This window comes from Gavia stellata, chromosome 19 (assembly GCF_030936135.1).
Source record: "Gavia stellata isolate bGavSte3 chromosome 19, bGavSte3.hap2, whole genome shotgun sequence".
Classification (NCBI taxonomy): Eukaryota; Metazoa; Chordata; class Aves; order Gaviiformes; family Gaviidae; genus Gavia; species Gavia stellata.
In genome coordinates this window covers 16904227-16928572 of record NC_082612.1, presented here as the reverse complement: position 1 = coordinate 16928572, position 24346 = coordinate 16904227, and the positions used below count along the sequence as shown (strand labels likewise).

The 24346-nt window shown below is 39.6% G+C and overlaps 1 protein-coding gene across 1 annotated transcript in view; it reads right to left on the bottom strand.

Moving 5' to 3' along the window:
- Nucleotides 1-1498: 1498 nt before the first annotated feature.
- Nucleotides 1499-24346, bottom strand: part of ARHGAP10 (Rho GTPase activating protein 10) — a 150689-nt gene continuing 127841 nt past the window's right edge. The window contains exons 21-23 of the mRNA XM_059826750.1: nucleotides 12663-12794; nucleotides 11133-11224; nucleotides 1499-1744 (exon numbers count right to left, since the gene is read on the bottom strand). Of these exons, the coding sequence (XP_059682733.1) occupies nucleotides 1656-1744; nucleotides 11133-11224; nucleotides 12663-12794 (313 nt within the window). The 3' untranslated portion in view covers nucleotides 1499-1655. The remainder of the gene's footprint in view (nucleotides 1745-11132; nucleotides 11225-12662; nucleotides 12795-24346) is intronic.

Sequence of the window (24346 nt, the reverse complement as noted above, 5' to 3'; positions counted from 1 at the left end):
CAGTGCTTGGGTCACTTAGCCACTATGCCAAGACAAGAACTGCCTAAAAGCTGTATGACAGAGAGTCGCTGCTCAAATACCACGAGAATACACCAAACGAAACTCCTCTGAGCTCTGAGGTTCAGTGCTGGAGAGCTGTACGGACTTGGCCCACCACTGCTCCATCTGGAAATGATTTGTGCATACTCCAATGGTCTATGCAGTCTGGGCAAAGGAACAAAATAATGCTATGGAGTCAAATCTTAAGGGGGAAACGAGCCACCCCAACCTTAAGGCAGCGTTAACCATTAACTGGCTCACTAATCACATTAGTTAGAAAAACTTGCAAGCTAAGTATATCTGCAGTAAATGACTCAAAATTCACCAAGTCCAATTTAACAAAGAAGCGAGCCTGTATGAGCGTGTCATCCCGTCGCATTTTCCTGCATCCTCTCCACTGCCTCCCAGAGGGTCTTACTTGAAGGAGAGAAAAATACAAAGATTAATGATAAATGGCACATAATTTTTTTTTTTTTTAATCACAGGGCACAGATCTATACACCACAAGATTTCTGGAAGCATTTTCTATGACCACAGATAACTCCCTTACTACTCAAATAGTTCTACAAATTCTGAGGCAGCTACTTGAGGATTCTGATACTATGAAGTATCCTTAAGACCTTACAATTGACAATTACAGGGGAGGAAGAAAGGGAAGCTGTAGGAGGAGCTAGACAGACAGACAAGAGATAAAATGCAAGATGCCTCCAGGACGCACAAGGATCATAGCCAGAGATTCTCTTTTCCTTTTGGCTTGAGCTTGCAGAGTTGCCTATTTTAAGTGAGGAAAGTTCCCCATCCATTCTGGAGCCTGCTTGAGGCTGACTGCATACAGCTGCCAATAGTTATTTCACATCATAACTTACAGAACCAGAGCAAAATATTCTCCAACATAGGAATGACTTAGGTCAAATAGCAGATAACATTTTATTTCATTTACAGTGATATTTTTGAGTAGCAAAGGAACCACAACATATAGGAGCCTGTAATAAAACTTCATGTGTCTTATCTTTATAAAATAAATGAAATCATACAAACACATAAACAAACGTGTTCTTTGAAGACATTTGAAAAATGTCATGTCTTGATACCTATTATTTTACTTACTGGTGTCTGTTCTGTACTGTCTATTCCGCTTTGAAATATAATTTAATTGTCAGCATGATAGCTTTTTTTATCCAACAGTATTTTCCAAACCCAAATAATAATCTGTTAAAAATGCTGGTTATCAATGCATAATCTCCAGGACACTAAGTTTATAAAAATCTTCAACTGATACTCGAGTCACAGATCAGCCAAATATTTGACTTAAAACGCTAGTTACCTTGCAAACAAACATACCATTACTGCTCTTTACAACTGAAAAAAGCACGCTATTAAAAAATTAATCTATCCCTCCCATCCCCCTTTCTTGTCCCCCCCACCCATTCCAACCCTTAAAGAATTTTTTTCTGTAATTCATATTTGGCAACACTTAATGTCTTTATACAGATTAGGATCTTCAACCCATAGTCAGGTTCTTCATTGATTAAAAGCAGTCACAAAAGTAGAGAGAAGTGACTATAAGAAAAATCCATGGATACCATGTACACCTTCCTGGCGTTCAATGCACAAAGCTATAAAAACTGAACATAATTTTGTGGAATAAGTCCTCTCTTGCCATTTAGCGTGCCTTCTAGCCATCCTGGTTCTCTGGAAAATTGCACTGCAAAAGAAAAGGAAAAACATTACTGCATCTTTTTATGCTTGAATTAGTACTTTTAGCTTTAGCTCCATGACACCAGGCAAAGCATCCATAAAAACATCCAAGTCTTCTGCAATGACCACTGTAAGGATCTGGCTAGGAAAGATTAAGAGGATGATTAACTTACCTTAAAAAACTTGCATAACATAGGTGCTTGAACTATGTTCTGCTAAGTATAGATGGTGAAATAGCTTTTAGGTGCAGGACACTTCATTAAAGAAACAGTTAACGGAACTTAGGCCAGGTTTATGAAATAGAAAATCTAGACACCTTTGGGGAGAAGTTAGAAGGCATATCAAACAGTGGGAAACAATTTCAGTAGCTGGGGGCAAAGCAAGACCAAAAACCTGTCTTGAGCAGAGGTGATGAATCTGGAAGCTCAGAGCCACAGAAAAATGGCATAGGACCTTACTCTGCATGACAAGTAAGCATGTAAAGGATTATAAGGGAAATCGAAATGAGCCAGATCTCACTCCCAAGTATCATCTCTTCACAGAGTACAGCTGCTATTGGAAGGGACCAATGGACAAAATCCAAATCGTTCTTCTGGTTAAATCCTCTCTCTGAAAATCAAATACATAGTGCTATTCACAAAACATGAAGGAAAGGCTTGAACGATATGCCTTGTTCCTTATTGCCATCCTCACTATTTACCACTGCTGATCCCAAATTTTACGCAAGAGTATCCATAAATCTAAAATAAGAAACATTTCAGCTCAGACTCTAAGTGCCCCACAAGTTATTCTGTGAGCAACAGAACTAATGAAATCTGGCTTCCTATCTACATTTTGACCACATTTGACAGGAAGTTAAAAGAGAAGCATAAGCCTCATTTCTTTGGAAAACAGACTAAAAAGTCCTCAAATACCCCTATCAAATTTCTTACAAGAATATGATACAGGTACCTACTTACCTATGCAACTGTGAAGTCCCACACTTTTAGCAACCTACAATATTCTCTACCATATTCATTTATCCTCACAGCGCTTCCAAGACAGACATTATTTAGGGAAGAGATCAGACAAACGCTGAAACATGCTGCCAGCCATGTCAGTGCTTTATTTAAAACACATTAACACATTGGGGAATGCAATATTTGTAGCCTTCTACAAATCAGGGAAATAACAGTTAAGAGAGAGCAACATGCTAAGTCTCACTTTCAAAAGCATTGTAGGGCTCTAAATTTGAGCACTAAAAACATACTTTCCCCTAGTTTTTTCCTTGCGTCCTATTATTGTCAGACAGTGAAGCTAGAAGCTGTGCTCAGAAACCAGGGTTTAAACAACAGCTATACCTCCAAGGAATCCAGACAACAAAACTGCTTTCAAATGATACTGATAGTTTAGATTCAGATCAAAAGTCTGGGCTTGTATTTATAATGAATATGCTTGACAGAAAGATTCCAAAGGAAAAAAATACATAGAAAATCACCTTTTAGGATCTCTGCGCACACAGTAACTTACATTACTATTAGTAATTAGCAGGCCCTCCTTTCCCTTTGTCGTTTTTATTCCACAATTACAGAGTACACACGCATTTGCAACTGCATCGCTGACACCACCACAAACCTCCCTCCAGAAGCTCCACCGCGGCGGCTGTAATTCCACCCTTTCCAGCAAACATGCCAGCAGCAATAGTGGGCAGCCAAACCTCTCCCTGAAGTCTCCCATGCCTACAGAGCACATCTGTATTACAGGAAACAAACTCCAGAACATGACAGATTAGGAAGAAAAACAACTAGAAAACCTGGGAGTAGGAAATTTCTACTTGTCCGCTGGAGCTCAACCTCTATTTACGTTAGAGAGAGAATAGATATTACTGGCACCTGAGTGTCTATAAATCAAAGGCCTGTTCAAAATGAGGGTAGCCCTCATCTGAAAGAATCACAGTGAAATTTAAACTTACCTAAAATTTACCCAGGGGAGGAAATGCTCAAACTGTGCTGAATCACACTTGGCTCAACACAACAGCACATTTCAAAAGAAACATTTCTAAACAAGTTTGATAACGTAATACTGAACTCCGCACACTGCAGCATGTTCAGAGATAATGCGCGAGGGCCGAGCAATCAGACTTGAGTGAGAAGTACCATTTTCACCCCAGAAGACTAGACATGGATGGTACAACTGAGCTCTGTGCTCGGGAAATTAAGTACCGTACCTGTACGTTACAGAGCTCAGGGCCTCGTTACTTGTTAGAAGTTTCTTGTAGACTCTTTGAAGACTGAAGAAAGAATTAGCACTCAGATTACATGGAAGATCCTGATTTCTAGAGATCAGTCTTTTTTGAAAAAACGCACCAAGAAGCAATTCTTATTATTCAGCAGCGGTAGCGACTGTCATGTCGGCTGACTTCTGCCCCTGTTCTAATCACCTTAAGCAAGAAGGGTTAAGATGCCCACGTACATCACTGACTTCTTCTGTAGGCAAATGATACGAATGGGGAAGCTGTCCAAACGTGAAGCTGCTTTAAGCTCCAATGATCCTGTTTTCTTTGCTAATCCATTTCCAAAGTTTAGTGTACAACAGCATTCATTTAAAATAAAGAAACACTTTACCACACAAAAGACATTTTTCTGTCATGCACAACTCTTCTTAAACACTGGACACGGGCTAGTTCTGAAAAAAATACCCTGCTCAAGAGAAGATGTCCTATAGTGTCCCCTTTCTGTCATTTCCTCTCCGTCAATAATGATTACAGTTCTTAGCACTTGCTCAGGCCTGCCTCATTTAAAAATACCTGGCTGCAGAAACCACACATTTGGCCTTAAAACTACAACTCATTAGTGGACCAAGCATCCCACAGGACTAAGTCTTGCGTTGCCTAGGGACAGGAGGGGAAAATACTGGTAGTGTAAAAGATACAGAGCAGAGAAGTAAAAACTAAGTATTTTCAGCAAGGTTTAACAAGTGTATAGCAAGACTGCAGGACAAGGCCAATCAAAGAACCACCACCAAAAGCCATCACCTCTTAGGGCAGAGGAAACGACAGCAAAGTTGAGAGCCCAGAGTGGGACAGCAGCTTCCTCAATACCTGCTGCAAGGCCATTTCAGCAGTCTGTCTCTAGTGGAGGCAAAGCGCCGAGAAGGAGAATGTCTGACCATCAGTAATGACGGCAAGCGCTATGGAGCAATCACGCCAACTCGAATGGACAAACAGAATCAACAGACTTTCAACCTGCAATCAGATCTCTTAAGTATAAGCTTTTCTGATTTCATCTAATCAAGAAACACAATAAGGTCAACTTGGCATTTGCAGCATTTCTTCTTATTTTTCTGTATTCTCCATAGGAAACAGCTTCAGTATTGCCAATGTTATGACTATCTAACTGCAAATACATAGAATTTGCAAGCAGCTCTTCCCAGAGACCCAGCGCTATAAGCAGACCTTGTTCTGTTTTGGCAGCTCAAAAGTTTCATGGGTCTCGCCTACAAACGAGACCAAGACTCATTTATTTCCACAGTGGTGTTAGTTCATTGTCTAGGTGCCACTAACTTTAGCAGCATTGAATCAGATACTGGTTCACACCAATTTCCACACCTTTGTGGAAACTCTCTGTTTCTGGAGGAAACGTAAACGGGGGAGGAAATCTAACAAGCATGGTGCCTGGCACAAGAAGGCCTCCCTTTCTGATGGATTACTTTACCAAGTAATCCAAGTAATGACCCCAACGAGGAGAAATCTCACTGCTAAAACCACTACAACACCAGAAGACACTTCCACAGATCTCAGTCATGCTGGCCAATTTTTCACCAAGAAATTAAATTAAAGCAACAAAACGTGCTTGCAAGGCCTCCGTGTTTAGAAATCCCTATGGGTTTTTGAAACAATCCCTATGCGTAAAGTTGACTGCAGAAATGCACAAACATTTAGCATGCTTAGGATTAGCATGGAATTTGAAATTTAAAAACTTGCTGTTTCCCTTAAGTATGTTGTGAGAAGCAGAATTATCTTGTGGACAGGACACAGGGCTAAGAGTCAAGGGGTCTTATTCCTGCCTCTTCTAAAGATTTACTGTGTGACCACAAATAAAACAATCTGCCTATAAGGGCTCAGGCTTGTTGTGAATGAAAGCAAAGACACTGATACACGATGACAAATTAGCGAGGGTGGAATTCGGCTTGCAGACTGAGACTTCCCTATATAGAAGTGCCTAAGCTCCTATTACAGCTGGTGGAGATCTAGTCACTACAACGAATAGAGAGAACACCCAAAGAGTAATTTGGCTCACTCTAAAACAGAGGCAAGTGGTTGGTCAGCTGAGTTGCTGCTGAGTTCCCTGCACTATAACTTGGTGATCTGTGTGTAGACATTAAGACCTGGGGTCTTTCTCCCGAGCTGATTCCCATCCCACCTGACAGCTGAACATCTCTGACAGTCCCGCACACACACCAACTACAAGGTGAAACACATCAGTTTAAGCATCTTCCATTTTAACATTTCTCTGCTGGAGACCACTGCTTCCACAACACTGTTGGCAGGAGCAAAGTCAGACTGGTTAAGGTCAAACTACCTTCAGTGACTTTTTACAAAACTTCTAGCAAAGTCAGTAGGAGTTTGGTAGTGCTCATCTGGTACTTTTTATTGGTGAAGTGACTGTAACTTTCAGCAGCAGTTTGAGGTAACTACCTCCAAATGGCATGGAGGTATCTGAAAAGGAGAACATCTGTCCACAGCCTGTACACTCAGTTTCTCCAGGTGTAAAATGGAGATAATTAATGCACATGAATGTTCCCAAGTGCTTTGAAATCCACAGACAAAAGATGCATAAAGAAGTAGCTTTCTCCTCATTTTACCTCAACAAAAGCATTATTTGCACATACAGTACAATATAGTATTTTGGGAGCACTACTTCTCTTTGATGTAAATCCTTCATTTGTCAGTACCATAAAGAAAGACAGTCCAGAAGCCACAGTGTGAGTAAGAGGGAAGAGAGTGCCCTGGAGTCAAAACCAGGGACATTAACTAAGGCTGGCACTTTGTTACCCAAGGAAAGACAGAGAGGGATGACGACGGCTGTGTGAACACGGCTTTTTGTGTTCCTGCTGTGCTTGGTAGGGACGATCGGTGCCACACCTTTCCTGAGGAGAATTACTGTAACAAAACACTTTCTCAGTTTTCCCCATGTTTTCTCTCTCCTAAAACCTGATTTTGAAAATTGTAGAAAGCTTTGATGAGATCTATCTTGACAAGTTTTCAGGAAGCCTTCCTGCTAGCAATACTGCCAAGGAATTTTGTTGTGTAAACACCATTTAGCCTATCTAAAACACTTCTCCCTAGTGAAATTCCCATTTACTGACTTCTAAGCAGTCTCTTTCAAGAACCAGAAATTTAATAACACTTGGCTCCAAGGCTGGCAAGGTTTCAGTGCCAGGCAGTCTGATTATGCTTTCCATGATTATTGGGAATATCTGCTTCAACAACAACAAAAATATACAGCCAGCATATGTCTCTCTCAATCTCAGATCATACTCTGCTTCTTCCCATATGTGCCCTTATCCAGCTGCAAACTCTTCAAGCTTTGCCTCTAACCACTTGAATTATATTGTTATGTGCTGTCAATAATACAGCCTGCAGCAACTGGGAAATAAAAATATTGGCACAGCAAGCTAAAATGAATCGAAGATTTTTTTAAAAAAATCCAGTGGTTATTGTTCAGATTACATTATTCATATTCTTACACAATTCAATTAAATAGAAAACTTTGCCTTTTCTTTTTAACTTACTAGATAGCACCTTAGCGTTTATATTCTATGACACTTTAATGGAAAGACTGTGGGATTTGGGGTAGCACAACATACATGCAATATTGAGAACATCTGAACATGCAAATGTTCAGATTCTATACAGATTCCTATCAGGTGATGTAAAGCTTAATTTCAAATATCAGTAAATCTAACCTTGTCAGCCCGAGACACAAACAGGTATTTTTTTCCCCATTTAGAAACAAGACATGGAGGCAGGACTAAAGGTTAAACTCTTACCTTCTTGCACCGATATTAGGTTTAGCAGCTACAGCAAGTGCAAGACTGTACTTCATTAAATGCCATTATCCTGTCTCAGGCTAGAGCAGCCAGAAAGATTCGTCCAGGATAATAACAGGTAAGAAAGAACTGCTGCAATCAACATCTATGGACCAAGAGAGACGAAACAGAAGAAGAACAGGGAAGGGAAATGAAAAAAAGACAGACACAAAGCAGAAAAGAGAGAGAAGAGAAAGGAAAAAACAAACAGCGAGAGGTGAAAGAGACAGGATTAGAAAAGTGAGACAGGCATGGTGGAGAAAGGAGAGACGGATAAAACCTTCACTAATGGAAGCAGCACTTTTTAGTAGACATTAATTTAACAGTTACTTTAATGGTTGATACTAGCTGTATGTCAACTTGATTGATGCGTTGTCACTTTGATAGTTAAGGTTATTGGTAGAGCTGCAGAATTGATGTATTATTACTTTAATTCTTCATTTGGGGGCTTTATTAGGGCATATGGGAATTTAAATTGAGTAACTAAAGAACCTGAATTGATTCACTGGAATCTGATCCCAGCATAGACACAAGGGTGCCTAGCGCTAAAAGAAAAGGCCTATGCGAAGGCATTTCGGAGGTTTCAAATATGGAGACTGGTCTGCACTTTTAATGAGAATACCTTTCTCCACTGACAAAGCCATCCATGACATAACCTATTGGGAACCATTATGGAATGACCATTAAGTTATTACATACGCCCAGTTACCGCCTTACTACTTGCATGCTCTCCTCCTTTTTTCTGCCAATCCACAGCCTACCTTAGGCTGAAAGCCCTGCAGGGCAAGGACAATGCCTATAAAATAACCAGGAAACAGTGGAATAAATCAAACCAAATGTGTTTAAGGAAATGTGATCTTTCCCATTGGAAATCTGCAATTCGTTTTTCAAAATGCAATCCATGTAACCTCTTCCCAAGCTTCCAACCTTATTTCTATGATGATATGGAAAAAGAGTCTTACAGCTGAAACATTTCTCCACAGTTGCCAAAGAGTCAAATTCCGTACTTGTTCTTGGACAATCCAACTCTCTAGCTGAAAAACTCAACTGAGGCTGTAATGCACCAAAACCATGGTAGCTTTGCCGTAACTTCTAGCGAGCTCTTTGCACAAGAAAAGAATCTTAACGTTGTTTTCAAACGCATGACACAGAAGCAACGGCTTCTTGAAAGACTTTCTTATCGCATGCCAAGACAACAGGTGTGCAACCCTTGCTGTTCTGTGTTAGAAATGCTGCTCTTCTATGCATCAGATCCTCTCCCCCCACATGCACTAGATTTTTTTCCTGTACGCAGTTTTATGTCTGCTTAAGATCCCTATCAGTCATGTTTTAAAAAACTTAAATTAAAATAACTGCTGAAAGAGACTTTAAAAAGAGCAATCATTTAGCTAATTCATCTTCAAAAGGTTTCCCACCTAACTTGATTCAGACATGATTTGCCTGCAAGGCAGCTCTAATGGGAAACATCAAGTATGGTTTTGTAAAGAGGGTGCTAGCAGGGAAGAACCCAGTGGGGACCCCAGACCACCCTGCGCTGCCAAAAAAGCAGAACTGAAGTCTGGACCAGGCTTACTATTTACTTCTTTGGGAGGAGGCAGAGGACAGGAATGTCCTATGATCTGTCTGCTTTAAAATAAGCATCACAAAGAAGGGGAAGGAGACGTCTATGTCTGCGCAATTTTGTTGTTGTTGATATACATGCTAAAAAAAAAAAAGATTCTGCTGAGCTTCCCATTTGTTTCAGCTCGTTAAACAAATTAGGAACATTCTACAGGGGTTGGGGGGGTTAAGGACGAAAAGATTTGCATTTATGAGAAAAACTTTCCCCCACACACTTTTGATCCAGTGCTAACAGAATTAAGAGGGTGCATTTTGGGAAATGTAAGACATATTTAGTGAGCTTTTTAATGCCTGCAGGTTGATGTTTTCCAGCTGTTTTAGACTGTGTACTTTTCTCTTTTTCCTGCTCGATGTAAACTGGGAATTTGGAATACTCCTCCTTTACTGGGCATCCAACCAAAGATTCTCACATGTGGTACTTGAATGACTGGGCAGTACATCCCCTAAGTGCATTTGGTCATGCAGAATTAAATACCACTTTCCCTCTGGAAAGCACATATCAGATTTCTGACCTGGTAGCAAGCTAAAAGCTGACAATGGATGAGAAGAAAACAGGCATCACTGCAGAATTTCCAGATTCTTTAGAGGCCAGTATGCCTCTTACTACCCCTCTGCCTCTAGACAGACTGAAAGACTGAAATACTGGTCTCAGTACTCACAAGGTTCTTTGGGATGTAATTCTCAGATTGCTCTGAATCCCCCAGTCTGCACAAAACTTGGATGAAGATTTGGCCAAACTTAAGAGTCTTCTGTTTTTTAGTATGAATGTAATTTTTAATCAAGGTCTTGTAACAAACAATGGTCTTACCATGCTGCTGCTATGAATTAATTTCTGCTTAGAATTACTATTAAATTGCATTCAAGTAATGAGAATTGCTGAATTCATCCAGGCCCTGTTGAGCCATTCCATACCATCTCTTTCTTATAATAGAAATTTCCTTGCGACAGGAAGAAACTGCGCTCTAATGTCATCGTCTGCATCTTCAGAGTGTGTATTATAGTAGTCATTGGCATAAGGTTTAAAAACTAAAACCGTTCCTATCAGTTTGAAGTCCCTGTGCAGTTGCTGAAGAGTAGAGCCATGGAAACTCACTGAGGAGCAACAGCCTTGAGCGCAGGAATCGCCTTCTGGATGTTCATATGTAATACTATATTTGGGTCCATAGAAATCTTTAAGCACAGGCTTTCCTTCATTCTGCACGTCAGTGAATATTCCTTTTTCTACAAGTACATACACACACTAAGGCACACCTTGATCCAAAAAGTAAACACTCCCTTTTCTCTCCAGTGATCACCTGGAGCTGTGCTCGCTTGAAAATCCTTAAACAGATTTTTTTTTTCTTTAAATTAAAGCCCGTATGTTATTTTACAATGATAGTTCACATTTAAAAAAATACAGTTTCATAGGCCAAGATGTTTTTCCTCTATTGCTGAATAACCTTTTTTGGTTCTGTAACACATTTAAATGCTCTTGAAAAAACAGACCAACTGGAAGTGTCTACTCACCAGAAATCAAAGGCGTTGCCTCACAGTGCTAAGTATATGCTAAGTAGCTTCTGCGTACCAGAAATCTTCTACGTCACTAACTGTGTGCCGTCAGCAACGTTGGCAGAATAGCAGTTAGGCTTGTATTTTTATCCAAAGCCATTTTAGCAGTTTTGTCAATTTGTTTTTCCTTGCTTTATATTTACTCAAGCAGTACTTACCATCTTCAAAAATCGCTCCTATCTGAAATGATAATTCAGAGCTATGTTCTGCTTCGCATGGATAAACTGCTCTTGCTTTTCGGTGGGCAATGCTGAAAAATGAAATTACGAATTTTAGTAATTTTTTATCATTATGAGGACACTCTCCTTTCTCAATCTTTCTCTCTCCATTCTCATTTGGAGATAACTAAAACTTTAAACACAATCTCACATGCATCATTACAAGCTTATAATTCATACATACAAATGCCAAAGCTGAAGCTTCACAGCTTACTGTTGGCATTTCTGAATATCATGCTCCCAACTTTATGCACACTTATTTTTATGATAGTTAAACTCGACTTTCAACTGCAGTTAAAATTTTGCCAACTGCTAATCAGCAATAAAATCAATAGTAGGCAAAGTATACTGTACTTAATTTATAGACTAATCATCATTATATCTTCTGAAATGTTTGTTCATGAATCTTGCAATTCAGCTTTTCACTGAATTTTCACTGTACAGAATTTGCTTTCTTTGTTCATTTACAATACAACATTACTAGACTACTGAAGATGCTGTTTTGTCCTAAATGCAGTACGATTTCCAACATTTCAGTCAGTCTTTAGGAGGTGTTCGCAGGATGCTCAGTAATAAGCCATCAATATGAATTTGTCCAAAGTATTTATTTCTCTAAGTACCGTAAGCAGAGATTTTGGAATATATAAGTATTTTTGGCACGTCTTATTTAATCATGCCTTTGCGAACTGACAGTTTGCTGCTGCCCAATGATGCTCTGTTTAGACACAGCACCCACACTATTAAATCATCTTTTGTTAAGCCCAGGCAACAACAACTACACATAAAACATTGGGAAACATTCTCCCTGCCCCAAGGAACTTGCAGTCAAACAGACAATGCAGTTCTGGTGCAAAATGCAACCGGTAATGAGAAACGGAATTTTGTCACTATGTGTTGGAAAGAATTTATGAATATACCCAACTACTTTAATTAGAGAAGCAAATATTATAAAACTTGAAGGAAAAAGCTAAGATGGTGAAAGACCTTCAAAGGAAAAAGTGAAAATACTTCAAAAGACGGACAACAACAGAAACGGGATGGAAGGAAAGCAGGCCAAAAGAGTGAAAGAAAAGAATGAAACCACAAAGAGAGGTAAAGACATGGGAAAGTCTTTCGGAGGCAAGGCTGCGTTGAGAAACTTAAATTTGACATGGGTGGCTATGGAAAAGAAAGAATATTTTAAAAGACACTGTAAGAGAATCACTGCAGTAGAGAGACGCCCCCAAATCAAAGTCTGCTTGTATTAACCAACAAGTCACTGGCTCAATCTGGGTGCCTTCTACAAGGAAGGTGTTCAAAGGAAAAATAAGACGAAGTGGACAGTTATTCTGTCAAAATCACTAAGGTTGCATGTCTTGATCTGAGATAATCATTCACATACTGCAGAAGATATGAATTAGCTATTTTAAAAAAGATACAGAAAAAAGGAGGCAAATAAATAACCAGCAGAAGTTGAAGTGCACATCATACCTTTCCACTGCTCTGTCGCTCCCAGTGGCAGGGTTAGGGAAGAAGAAAGTGGATGGTGCAGTATTTGTGGCAGCTGGGTTAGCAGAGGGAGTATTCATCCACGAGACCATCGATGGGCGGCTTTGACCAGGACTAAGAGGAAATATATTCAAGGCAGAATTAACAAGGTGAATAACATTTCTTTTCATACCAAAATGTTTGAATCTTTATAACTAGATAACTAGTTAGATCGTCAAATTCAAAACCAATAATAATGTCGAGCTGATTTTGCAGACATGGCCATCGTATGATTCTGCATTTCCTCCTTGAAAGTATTTCTCCTACATGCCCTACATCCTTAGCTAAGACGAATTACCTGAGGTGTGTGACATAACCAATAAAAAGACAAAATTCCACATTCCTCATCTAATAAAGACAGATACAATGAAACTGCATATAGCAGGCTATTATTTGAGCTGCCACTTTGCCTTTACAAGTTTTGATGAATCTATTTAAAAATCTTCTCAGTGCTGTACCAAGGCATGTACGACTGGGAAGATTTCAAAAGGGGCTGCAGCTATTACAACATTGGGATCACAATGCTGGCTCTGGATTGAGATCTCATTCGCATAACTGTGTAGATACTGCCTCAGTGGCTGCCCTCACAAACAGACCGTTCAAATATGTATTAAATTAATGGCTGAACACATAGTTGCCACAAGAGGAGAAGAAATAGCAGCCAAAGTTAAAAGTTCTATTAGTCATTGAAAAACATACAAAGTCCTCCCCAATATAAAGAATGTTCATAATTTTACACCTTAAAGAACTAACGCGTTCCAGCACTGGAAGGCTTTCTTTCACTGCATGGACAAAACAACAAATAGTCCAAATATTTAATGTCAGCCTATCTCTGGAACAAAGAGCTGGACTTCAAGCAGTTTCTAAGCAGAAACAGAATTAAAATAACTCGCACACAGCTTTCACACAGGAATCATCACTCAGAAGTACAGACTCCACAATACAGCATTTATCAGTTCGTCTTATTCCAAGATTCATCTCTTAGCAAAAATCGGCAAAGTACCTCCAAAATCTAGGACTTCAGTCAAGAAGGGTTTTTTTTTTGTGGGGGTGTAAATGCACACCTAATCAAGGTGGATTGACCAAAAGCAAAAAAGGCGTCAACAATCACCCCAGTTATAATTGTAAATGAATAAAGGAAAGCAGGAAACCTAACTTCCATAGCTGATTTTAATCTTCTTGTGCACCATGATATTTAATTTCTAGAAGAAAGGATCACTATTGTTGGTTTGCATAACATGGTTTACAACCAAAGTCAACTTTTACAAACTGATTTTCCTAGCCAATATAGCTCATAGTCATTCTAGCAATTACATAGTTATGCAGACATTTATTTTGATTATCAATTTTTAAATTTAGTACATTATAAAATGGTGAATGGCACATTCCTTATTTAACAAGACAATAGTTTTTACTTTGGATCTGTGTCAGACAGCATTTGGATGAAAACTGGAATTCACAGTGTACGAAAACAGCATTCTACAGTTAATTCCACTAATAAAAATGAAACCTAAATGTGCTGGAATCATAACCAGAAGGGTTTATCAAAACATGCTTTGCTTTTACACTATCAGATTTACCAAATAAAGGAAGGAATCATATGTAGTAAACTGAATGAAAAGCTGGATTGTGCTGACTAAAAACATACTTCACGCTCAACTTTGGGAAGAGGACATCTAGTCTGCTTTACCACTTCTGAATCTTCTACTACACAATTATTTACATCTTCCAATAATTGCATACCTTTGGAGACCAGCAGCTACATAATTTTGGGGTTTACTTTTATTTGAACTTGTCCTCTTCCTTCCATTTTTATCAAATCATTGAAAAATTTTCCTCAGGTAGAACAAAAACCTTCAGCTGAAAGTGACTTCATTCAGAGAAGAAAAGAAAAAGTGAACAGCAGCATTTGTATTATTTTCTCTAAATACTGAGGATAAAAAATTTCTCAATGGTACTGTAAAGTTTGTAAAGTTTATAAATTTTGCTAGAAAGTAGATTATTTCTCCCTCATTCTGCACATAATATATACATGCAGAATTCATTTTAACTTAGTAACATAGAAGGTGAACCTAAGACAAAAGTTTTTCAAAAGTGACTTAAAAAAAGTATCCTTGCATAGACTAAACTATTACAGTTAAAATAATGCTGATATTTAAAGAAAACACATTTTCCTCGTGCTCCTATTTATTCAATTCAAATCAATTCCAACATTAAGACTGGTGTCAGGCTCATTTCTGAAACCTGTAGAACTACAGAAAATAGAAAAATAATATTCCAAGTATATTGCCAGAAGAGTATTAAAATGTTTCTAATGCAAACTAGTCATGATTCAAAAATACTCTACTGAGTAGTCTTCTCTAGTGCATACCTCAGATGTGTCTTGTTCGGTTTTCAACACATGAATAATAAAATCTTCCATTTATTAAATATTTCATTGAAACACGCATCATATTGATCAATGCAACTTACTTGATCAGCGCTAGAACAACACACACCGCCTGCACGTAAGACACAGGATTAATGATTTCAAAACAATATTCAGAACAGAGAAGACACAAAAGATACCCTCCGACGCAGGAAAGCAACAATCATTTGTAAGAACACTTGGAATAAATACCAGATGGTTTCTCACTGAGACTTGGAGAGGAAAGAAAAAGAAAAAAAGAGGAAAGGTGTGCAAATAAAGGAACAGAAGATGAAATAAAATGTTCAGATCCATGTTATGGCATGTTTATTTCTCAAGTTCCAGAGACTCAAAAAAGAAGGGTAATCTATCAACTAGTAAGACTACACTGTCCTTTACCAGGCAGCATTATGTAAAAGCATGTAAAAACTGGCAGGTTTTCTATGAATTCTGAGCCACTCCAACAGTTCTAGCGGAAAAACACTCCAGAAGTGCAGGTACGTGGAGCGCCAGGCTGTTCCTTCCCCCACTTTTTGATGAATTCCCTTAATACATTTCAGCTGTAGGGAAAGCACTGCAGCACGGCTCCTGAGTTTGCCTGTCACCTTCAGCTCTGGGTTACCGAGCAAGAGATCATGCTCCCGGATTCAACAGGGGGAAAAACCATTTTTCAATATCAATAGCTTCACCATGCTAAGAAGAAGAAGAAGAAAAAAATTTAAAGCTTTAAATATTAAGCACATTCTAGAATTTCAGGGGTTTTTTTTATTTACTGTACTTGGCTATCTCAGGAACCACTTAATTTTATTATTAAAACAGAAGGTTTTACTCAGTAGGAAAAATCAGTTCCAATGTTGTGGTGTGTAAGCGACAAACTGCTGTACTTTATTTTTTTTTTTCTTTAAAAGATTCATGTGATATCAAAGTTACCTTGCTATAAAGCTTTGCACGCCTTGTTTGTCAAGATGATGATATATTAGAAAGTATTGAATATCTTATCATATAGCATCTCAACTTTAAGAAGGTATGTTGAAGAAATCATTTCTCCTAAGGGCTAAAACGAAGGCAATGCATTTCCTGTGGGGAGAAGAAAAAAATAAAAAGCCTGACATAACCATCTCTCTTTGAGAAAAAATGCTATTGTCTGGCATAGTGAACGCTGGGAGAAGGGAGGGGGGGAAATGGCCTTCCTGAAAATAAGCTAGAGATTTTGTACTGATATTCAGAAACAAACTCCTGAAAACAAGATTTTATTGGATGTTTATCTGGCTGGTTCCTAAGGTAACACAGCTAAAGAGCAGCCTCTTATCTTCAGAGCGAGGAAGAGACTCTGTAAAAAGAATCTACACTGCAACTCCTGAGAAAAAAAGGGTTGTTTCAGAGACGGGTTTGGCAGCCCCATGGCTGTCGTATCACGGTGTCTGGCTGACATAAACTCAATGAAAGTGCTCTTAAAAGGTTTCATTGTAAGATGACACAGTATATCAAAACGTGTCGGCTGTTTCTGATTCGATATGCAATCCAATACTCTCCACCACCAGACAAGGATCTTCCTGCATGTTAAAACCCCTCTGCCTTGGTGAGGCTGGGAAGCAGAAAAATATATGGACAAAATTCTAGAAATTGTCATAGTTGCAGCAAAGCTGGAGACAAAACAGACGACAGAATTTCCTCAAGCATATTCCCTCTGAAAAGAAACTCCACCCCCAAAATTTCAAGTATGTAACATGCACACAACATTCCTGAACCCTCATTTATACAGAACACATCAGCCAGCACTGAAATGGAGGTTTTGTTAAACTTGGATTGTGAACTCTCAGTGAAGCAGCTAATACATTAGTGAAATGATCTTTCACGCCAGTCTGGTAAATCTGAAGCTAACGTCTACAGCAGCTGTCCTAAGTTAAAGCATTTTTAAATGATAATTTAGACAAAGCAAAAAATGAAGTGTGTACATCTATAAGCTTGTAGCATACTGCTGTTCCTTTTAGAAAAAAATGAGGGGGCTGCGTTCCCTGGAATCATGCAAAGAAAAGAAAAAAAAAAGAAAAGAAAAAGAGAAGAAGGGGAAAAAAAAAAAAGAAAAGAAACTTTAGCTCATCACAGTGGTTGCATCCGCATCTCTCCCTGCTCTGAGCACACATACCGCTTACCCGGTGCTCAGACAGCGGTGCTGCTGTCCAGCCCAGCTGCCTAGCCCAGTGGAAGACAAGGAGATGGCAAAGTCTATTTTATTTTGTATGAACCACATGACTAAGTTACATTATGCCTGTTTCAAAGAAGCTGCAAAAGGAGGGCTATTGCTCTGCTTGCCTAACAAAAGGGTACAAAAAGAAGTGCCTGCTCCGCTAAACCCGTCTCTCAAACTGCTGAGTCACTGAAGAGGTGGCAGCTGAAACAAAAACAAAACTGCAAAATAAGCACAATGAGCAAAGAGCACTGCTACGTACGTGGACTGTGCCTTCTGCAGCTGTTAAAGCATCTTTTTTCATTAAAATAAGATGATGAAATTAGATTTTATAAAAAGTTTTCAAGACCCTGAAACTGAGGTCATTCATCATTTATGTAAAATTGCAAATTCACACCACTGCCAGAAAGTACAAAAAGAAACTATTCCAATTTTAAGGAGACTATAGATGCAGTCTACTGATGTAGATATAACAAGGCTGACGGGAATTCATTCAGCAGTCAAACAAAATTAGTAACTATCTCCAAGGCTGCTGTTATGTGCGGAACACCACTATTTCTGCCCTCCCTTGCCATCTGATGGCTCTTTTAACATCCGTTTGCTCACCGGGAATTTGAACAGCCTGAGATTTCACGAAGAACGATTAGCTTCTTCCCAGCCTGGTCACAAAGACCCTGAAAGCACTCAGGATGCTGCGCGGCACAGCTCTCATCACCATTTTCAAAGCCTCTGTGGGTATTAAAAACCCCAAAATTATGCCCAAAGTGTAGCACGTATACACCACTGAGCTGGGTAACAGAATATTTTAGTGTCAGGAGAACCAATAAAGAACTGCAAAAGAAATGAAAGAAAGACTGGATTATTTCCTCTGCTACTGGTCCCTTGCATATTCCTGAAAAGCCATTTACATTGGTGCTTCTGTTTCTCCTCTGGTTTTGAGTACCTTCAGTATTTGGACCGTCAGGACTGTATCTTACATGCTCCTACAGCAGCATCCAAGGTGGGATTCAGTTTGAAAACTATGAATCTTACTACTCGGAGCCCAGAAATGTAACCGCTTTAACAAGCCACACACCCCCAACTCATATAGACACTAAGTGAAGAGGTTTGAGGGACAGGATGCTTTCCATCCCCTCCTGTTGCTAAATCCCAAAGGCTTAGAGAGTTAAAGAGGAGGGGGCAAAGGGAAACAGGTACTCAGACAGTATCATCATCTTGAGGAAGGCTACCCCACATCCTGCACCATGACTCCATCCAGAACAACTATCAGAAGTCACAAAGTTCCAGCTCCCTAGGAAACCCAGAGACCCTGGCACTCTCAGATCCCAAAAATGAACTCTCCAGCTGAGGAGTAAGACATTAGTTTTCATGATCTGAATGAAGAAGATATCATGCAGATAATGTAGGGGACTTCCAACCAAAAAAGGAAGACACTGACCCAATTCTGAAAACTCAGCACTGTGAGGGATAAGTCTGTAAACTCTGTAGGCAAGCTCTGGCACAGGGCATTGTACCGTAAGTACAAATAGATCTTATTACAACAACGGGCCAGTTATAGTAATAAATCTTTCCTTATCAGAAAAAGATCCTCAGAAAGATTAATTACAACACATACCGAGTCCAGGGAATAGCAAGCGTTCAGTTTTTTTGGTTCATTCCGAGGTCAAGTGAAAACAGACGTAAGGCAGTCCACAGCGGTTTAGGACATGACTTGTAATCCACCTTTCAACAAATCAGTTGTCACAGTAAGAAGAAACCTACACTAATCCATTGGAGGTGAGCTACCATTATAGACAGCACTCTGGGAAAGGCTGAATAAGACAGACCTTTCATCAGTAAATGGTTCTGGCCCACTGGGAAGTCAGCAAAGAGCTTGATGAACACCACCATCCTGATTACTGAAGCTCAAGATGAGCGAAACTAGTCCTTACTCTGAAATTCTGGAATCACTGCAGGTAGCCTGAGTTTCTGAATTAGGACAATTCAGTATTCTCAAGACCAGTATTAGTCACGATCTCCTTTCCCTCTAAGATAATAGCAAGTAGCTGCCTTATGGCCCCTTTGCTAGGATCAGAGGGAACAGGCTCTACAGCTGCAGAGAAGGACCTCTTGTCAAAGCACCACCTCAGAAAAAAGAACGGTTAGTGATGTGAGCACGCAGACACGTACAAGACCAGACACGGGAGCAAGAGAGTCCAATACCTAACCTAGACGTAAAAAGGTAACGCCTTAGTCAGAAGAGTCATAGGAGGTGCAGAAATTGGAAGAGATGGAAGTAGGGCATGCCCAAGCCTTACACAGATTCCGAGAACCAAATGCATTGGGAACTGAGCGTGCACAGAACCCAAACAGAGTAAGTAGTATTTTCTCTAAAGAAAATCTGTTGCAGAACCTGGAACTTCAGACAGATTCAAATACAAGGTCCTATGGTTTAAGATACGATATGCTTCAATTTCTCAAACAAGAGACATCGGTTACCACAATTACCTTTTGTGGCATAGAGTAGGTTAGCTGTAAATGTTAAAAAGCCCCAAAATATGCTCAAACATAATAATGTATAATGCATAATAAAACAGAATTGGGAAAAAAGTATTTTAATAGTACCTAAACAATATAAAACAGGCTGAAGATTGAAAACAATTTTGATATAGGTAACCAAATCCATATAGTAAATTCTAGAATCAAACCACAACAGCTGCAAAAAGAGTTCCCCTCGCCCTTTTTTAATTGAATTATATCACTTCATGTCTGATAGTGCATCTTTTCCACTATCACCTACTTCACTACAAGAGGACATTAATGAAAAAATTCGTTGTCTTTTATGGACTCTAACTTACACTGTACCTTTGCTTGTTTAGATATATTTATTAGACACAGATGTATATACCTAGCTTAGCTGTCACTGTATCTATATATTGTTTGCATGTGTAAAGCTGTAATATAATCGGGTGAAAGTCAAACCATGTATCACTGGCTTTCTACTGCAGCTAAAAGGGAAGATCGACTATTGTTCCATAGTTCAATTGCACTTTAAGAGCTATCCATAGCCCCCTCTAATAAGTATCTCCAAACCCAAGACCATCACTTATTATCAAAACAGCTTGGGGACTAGCTTAGAAAAGGTAGTCAGCTTCTCAGTGTCTGAAATCCTAAACTCCTCTTTGGACACTACCTATTTTGAATTATTAAAAATTTGAGTTTTGTACACCAGAGGAATAAAATCTGAGTGATTCAGGTGCATATTTTTCAGTGGCAATTAGGAAGGCAGAAAGTAATGTCAGGGTCGCATCCTCCAGCAAACAGCTATCAAGCCTCTTGCAAAAAAGATGTGGCAGATTTATTTACTTTTTGGGCAAATGCAATAGGAAAACCAGAAGCTGCGTAGGACAGAGAAATTAGGCCAGAGGATTAATTTCACTACATTACATGCTTCACACTAATATTCTGTGTGGATTCTTCTATACCGTGATGTGATGCTATAAGGTATTTCACAAAAACATTGGCATAACTCTCTGTGTGTCTCAACTATGAGCTGGATAAAGGGAACTTACTAAGCTGGTTTACAGTCTTCACTAAAAACGCGTTATAAACAAATATCACCACCCCACAAACTAGATCCACATGGGGAATTGAGAAAGCGAATCAAGTAGCAACATCAATACCTTAAGCAAAAATTGCCAAACAATTTGCAACGCCACTATAAAGCTCACACTGCATTAAGTGCATCCTTACACAAAAGTTCAGGCTCCTTCCACTTTTAAAGCAGACACAGCACTAAGTATTCACACAAGGAGTGTACGGTGTCTTACATGCTATAATCTCACACTATAGCTTACTGAGCACCCACTTTCCTTTACAAGCAAATCCTAAGTAAGTAATTCCTGACCTTTTATTCTTATTAGGCCCTGTCCTCTCCTACTGCTTTTTTTTTTTCCCCTCCTCTATGAAATTTGGGAATAAATTCAAATTTCCCTCTTACTACTACGGGCTACTGGCCACAACATGTTTGTATTTTTGTCCTCCTCTTCCCCTCGCTCTTGGTTTGATGGCTCAATTTTGTATGTCTACTCATTTTACTTCCTGGATTTCTAGCACGGTGTTTTTCTTTACTCACCCTTCCCCTTTCCACCCTATGTCTTCCCCTCATCTATTGTCAGCAGATTCCTGGTGCTTCTGGTGATACCTTTATATAAATACTTTTCCATACCAACACTGCAAACTGACTGCCTGTTGCCACAGAATCTGCAGGGAGCAGCAACCAGCAGCAGCTTCCAGAACAGAATAAATAGCAAAAATATTACTAGGAAAGAAAGAGAGAGGAAGAAAACACAAATCCATTCACCATGAGAGATTAGCAATAATGCTTCCTCAAATCAACTAGGGTTTGAAGCAACTCTGAAGGAAGAAGCAAAGGGTGGATTGTGGGGTCTAAACTTCCCAGGGAATTTGCAATTGTAGGACAGACAACAGTTTGGGGGTAACTGATGGCTATGGATAAAAGATGGTTGGAAGTTTGCTTGGTTAGGGTTGGGGTTTTTTGTTTAAATCCAGGTCAGAATAATATTATGGGCAACTCACAAAATATGTCTATTCTGTATGGAGGAAATAAAATGTTACAATACATGACCTACTTGTTAAACCCAAGTCACAACATGGCAAGTATCACTGTATTTGTACATTCTACTTTACAAACTTTTATGTTGGCAAATTCCTGAAACAGGGAACATTGCCTATTTTCTAGCATCTCAAATAGCAGAAGATACAGATCAAAGAAAGCTGCTAAAGAATGCCTATATGGGTAAGTGCATTTCATCTAGAAGACACTGCTTACTTGCAGAACGCTGGCTGTGGTGGCAACCTGAATTAGAAGGAACGTGTAAGGAACTGAGTGCATCTAACACAGAAACTCTTTTTTTTTCCCCAGAACCAACTGTGGCTTTGAGGGGAATAATGAGCATTTTGAGAATGTACTGCTGGTGAAACTATACCAACGTCAGTCCCAAAACAGTCTGAAACATGCTCTCCTTACAGAAACTGTAATCACTTACAGCTCTGTCAGAGCAAAGTGGACTTTGACAGTGGTTCCAGCTGAACCTGAGGAAGACAGATGGCTGTACAATGTTAATTGTGCAGCTTGAGGGCAAGTGTGTGCGGACACTTAGAGCAGAGAGGAAAAAGAAAGGATACAAATGCTTCGGTTAACATTAAACTGAGATTGCCATTGCTGCTCTGCCTTATAGGGAAAAAAATGCCCATACCGGTGGAGAGCACTACAAGGGAGGGACACTCTATCCAGCTCGCTCCCGTGATTATCAGTATATGTCCGAGATTAGCTTGTGCTAAGCACCCTTGGGTAGAAAGGATTTTCAAAATATAAATGTTTATGACATGGTGCTCCATAAAGTAGAAAAGGTAATTTGCCCATCCTGGGCTATTTGGAGTTTGAATCCCGTATCTACATAAACTACTCTGTAACTTTGTGATTGACAGGGGGAAAAAAGCTCTCTATGATCTACCATAGAATGTATGTAAAAATAAAACATTTATTTTTAGTATTTGGCACTAGATGGAAATGTGAAGTTAAAAATATCTTCAGGAAAAAGGTTGAAAAAAAGTTTAGGGTGCAAGATAATCTCAGAAGAGCAAACTTGGGTCTCCACTGAGAACCACCCCTGCCGTGGGCAGTAAGAGCCAACCATCACCCAAGTCTCTACTCACCCCTACAGCAGTACATGACAACAGAGGGCATATGTCTGATCCACACAGAGCTTTCAAAGAAAATCTAGCATGAGGCAGACACACACTTATAGACATGAAAACCAACAGCTTAACGGGGCTTCAAAATGGCACATATGTGAAACATCACCTTCCAGTTACACCGTATGCATAGTACATCTTTAAATACTGACATGACAATTGAGCAGTCAGGGCTTTGTGAGACATTTCAAATCGGTGGCATAGCCTTTGCTCTCTCAACTCTTTCACCACTCTGGCCATGCAGTCCCCTCCCAGTGCCAGCCAGGAGCTGAGGGGGTATTTGCCTTCATTTGGTGCTCCTCTCACCATGCTGGAAGCTGTAGCTTTTTTTGTTTTTAAAGGTGGGACAAGGAAAGGGCATGCATCACAAAAAACTCTGCCAGGAAACATCACGGTGACAACAGCTATCATTCAGGAAAAAACAAGGTTTTCCTTTCTTGAAAACAAATACCACAAAAAGTATTCTTGCTATCCATCACGTATTCTTGCTTAAAGCAAAGTACTGATACAAACCAACCTCGGAATATCTGACATATCTTGACCCACACTGCAACATCCCTCCCCCAGGAAACAATGCAAGCAACTCTTCTACCACAAAGAAGTCACAATCACCTTGTTGACTACATAACTCTATAGTGATCCATCTCTTTCAAGTAACACCCATGTGTTACAAACATCAGTAGAAACTTGAGAAACCGGATCCTCTTGTATTTCCATCTCCCCTAGACTCAGTATGGTATTTACTGTAGCTCTGTGAAGACCTGCAATACCATTTTAGAGAGGATACTGAGACCAAGAATTGTTTTGGTTCCAATTTGGCACAAAATGCAAAACATTCTGAAATCCTGCACAAACAGAAAGGATTGTTCTCCACTTAATTCTGGGATAGTCCAATTTATGAGAATAGTTCACAACCAAAGCGGAGTTCAACAGCCAACGCTACATTTCTTGGAGCTGTGGTAGCTCTCACAGCTCCACAATGGCAAGTCAACCGCCACCCTTCCCTGCCCACAGGACCCTAAGACGCACAATGACTGCCGAAGTCCACCAAGTACATTCTCCATGACTGACATCTACCTCTGCCATTAATACAGTGGGGCTTGTTTGGGTTTGTTGGGTTTTTTTGTTAAGGCAAGGCCTTCTGAGTCATCAGAACTAGAATGGGGAAAAGAAGCCAATTTGGGGTGAGAAAGTAGAGGAAAGAAAGAATGTACCACTCACAGTCTACTCTCTGTCACTGTCCAGGCTTGTTACAGAGGTAGATCTCAAGCAAAC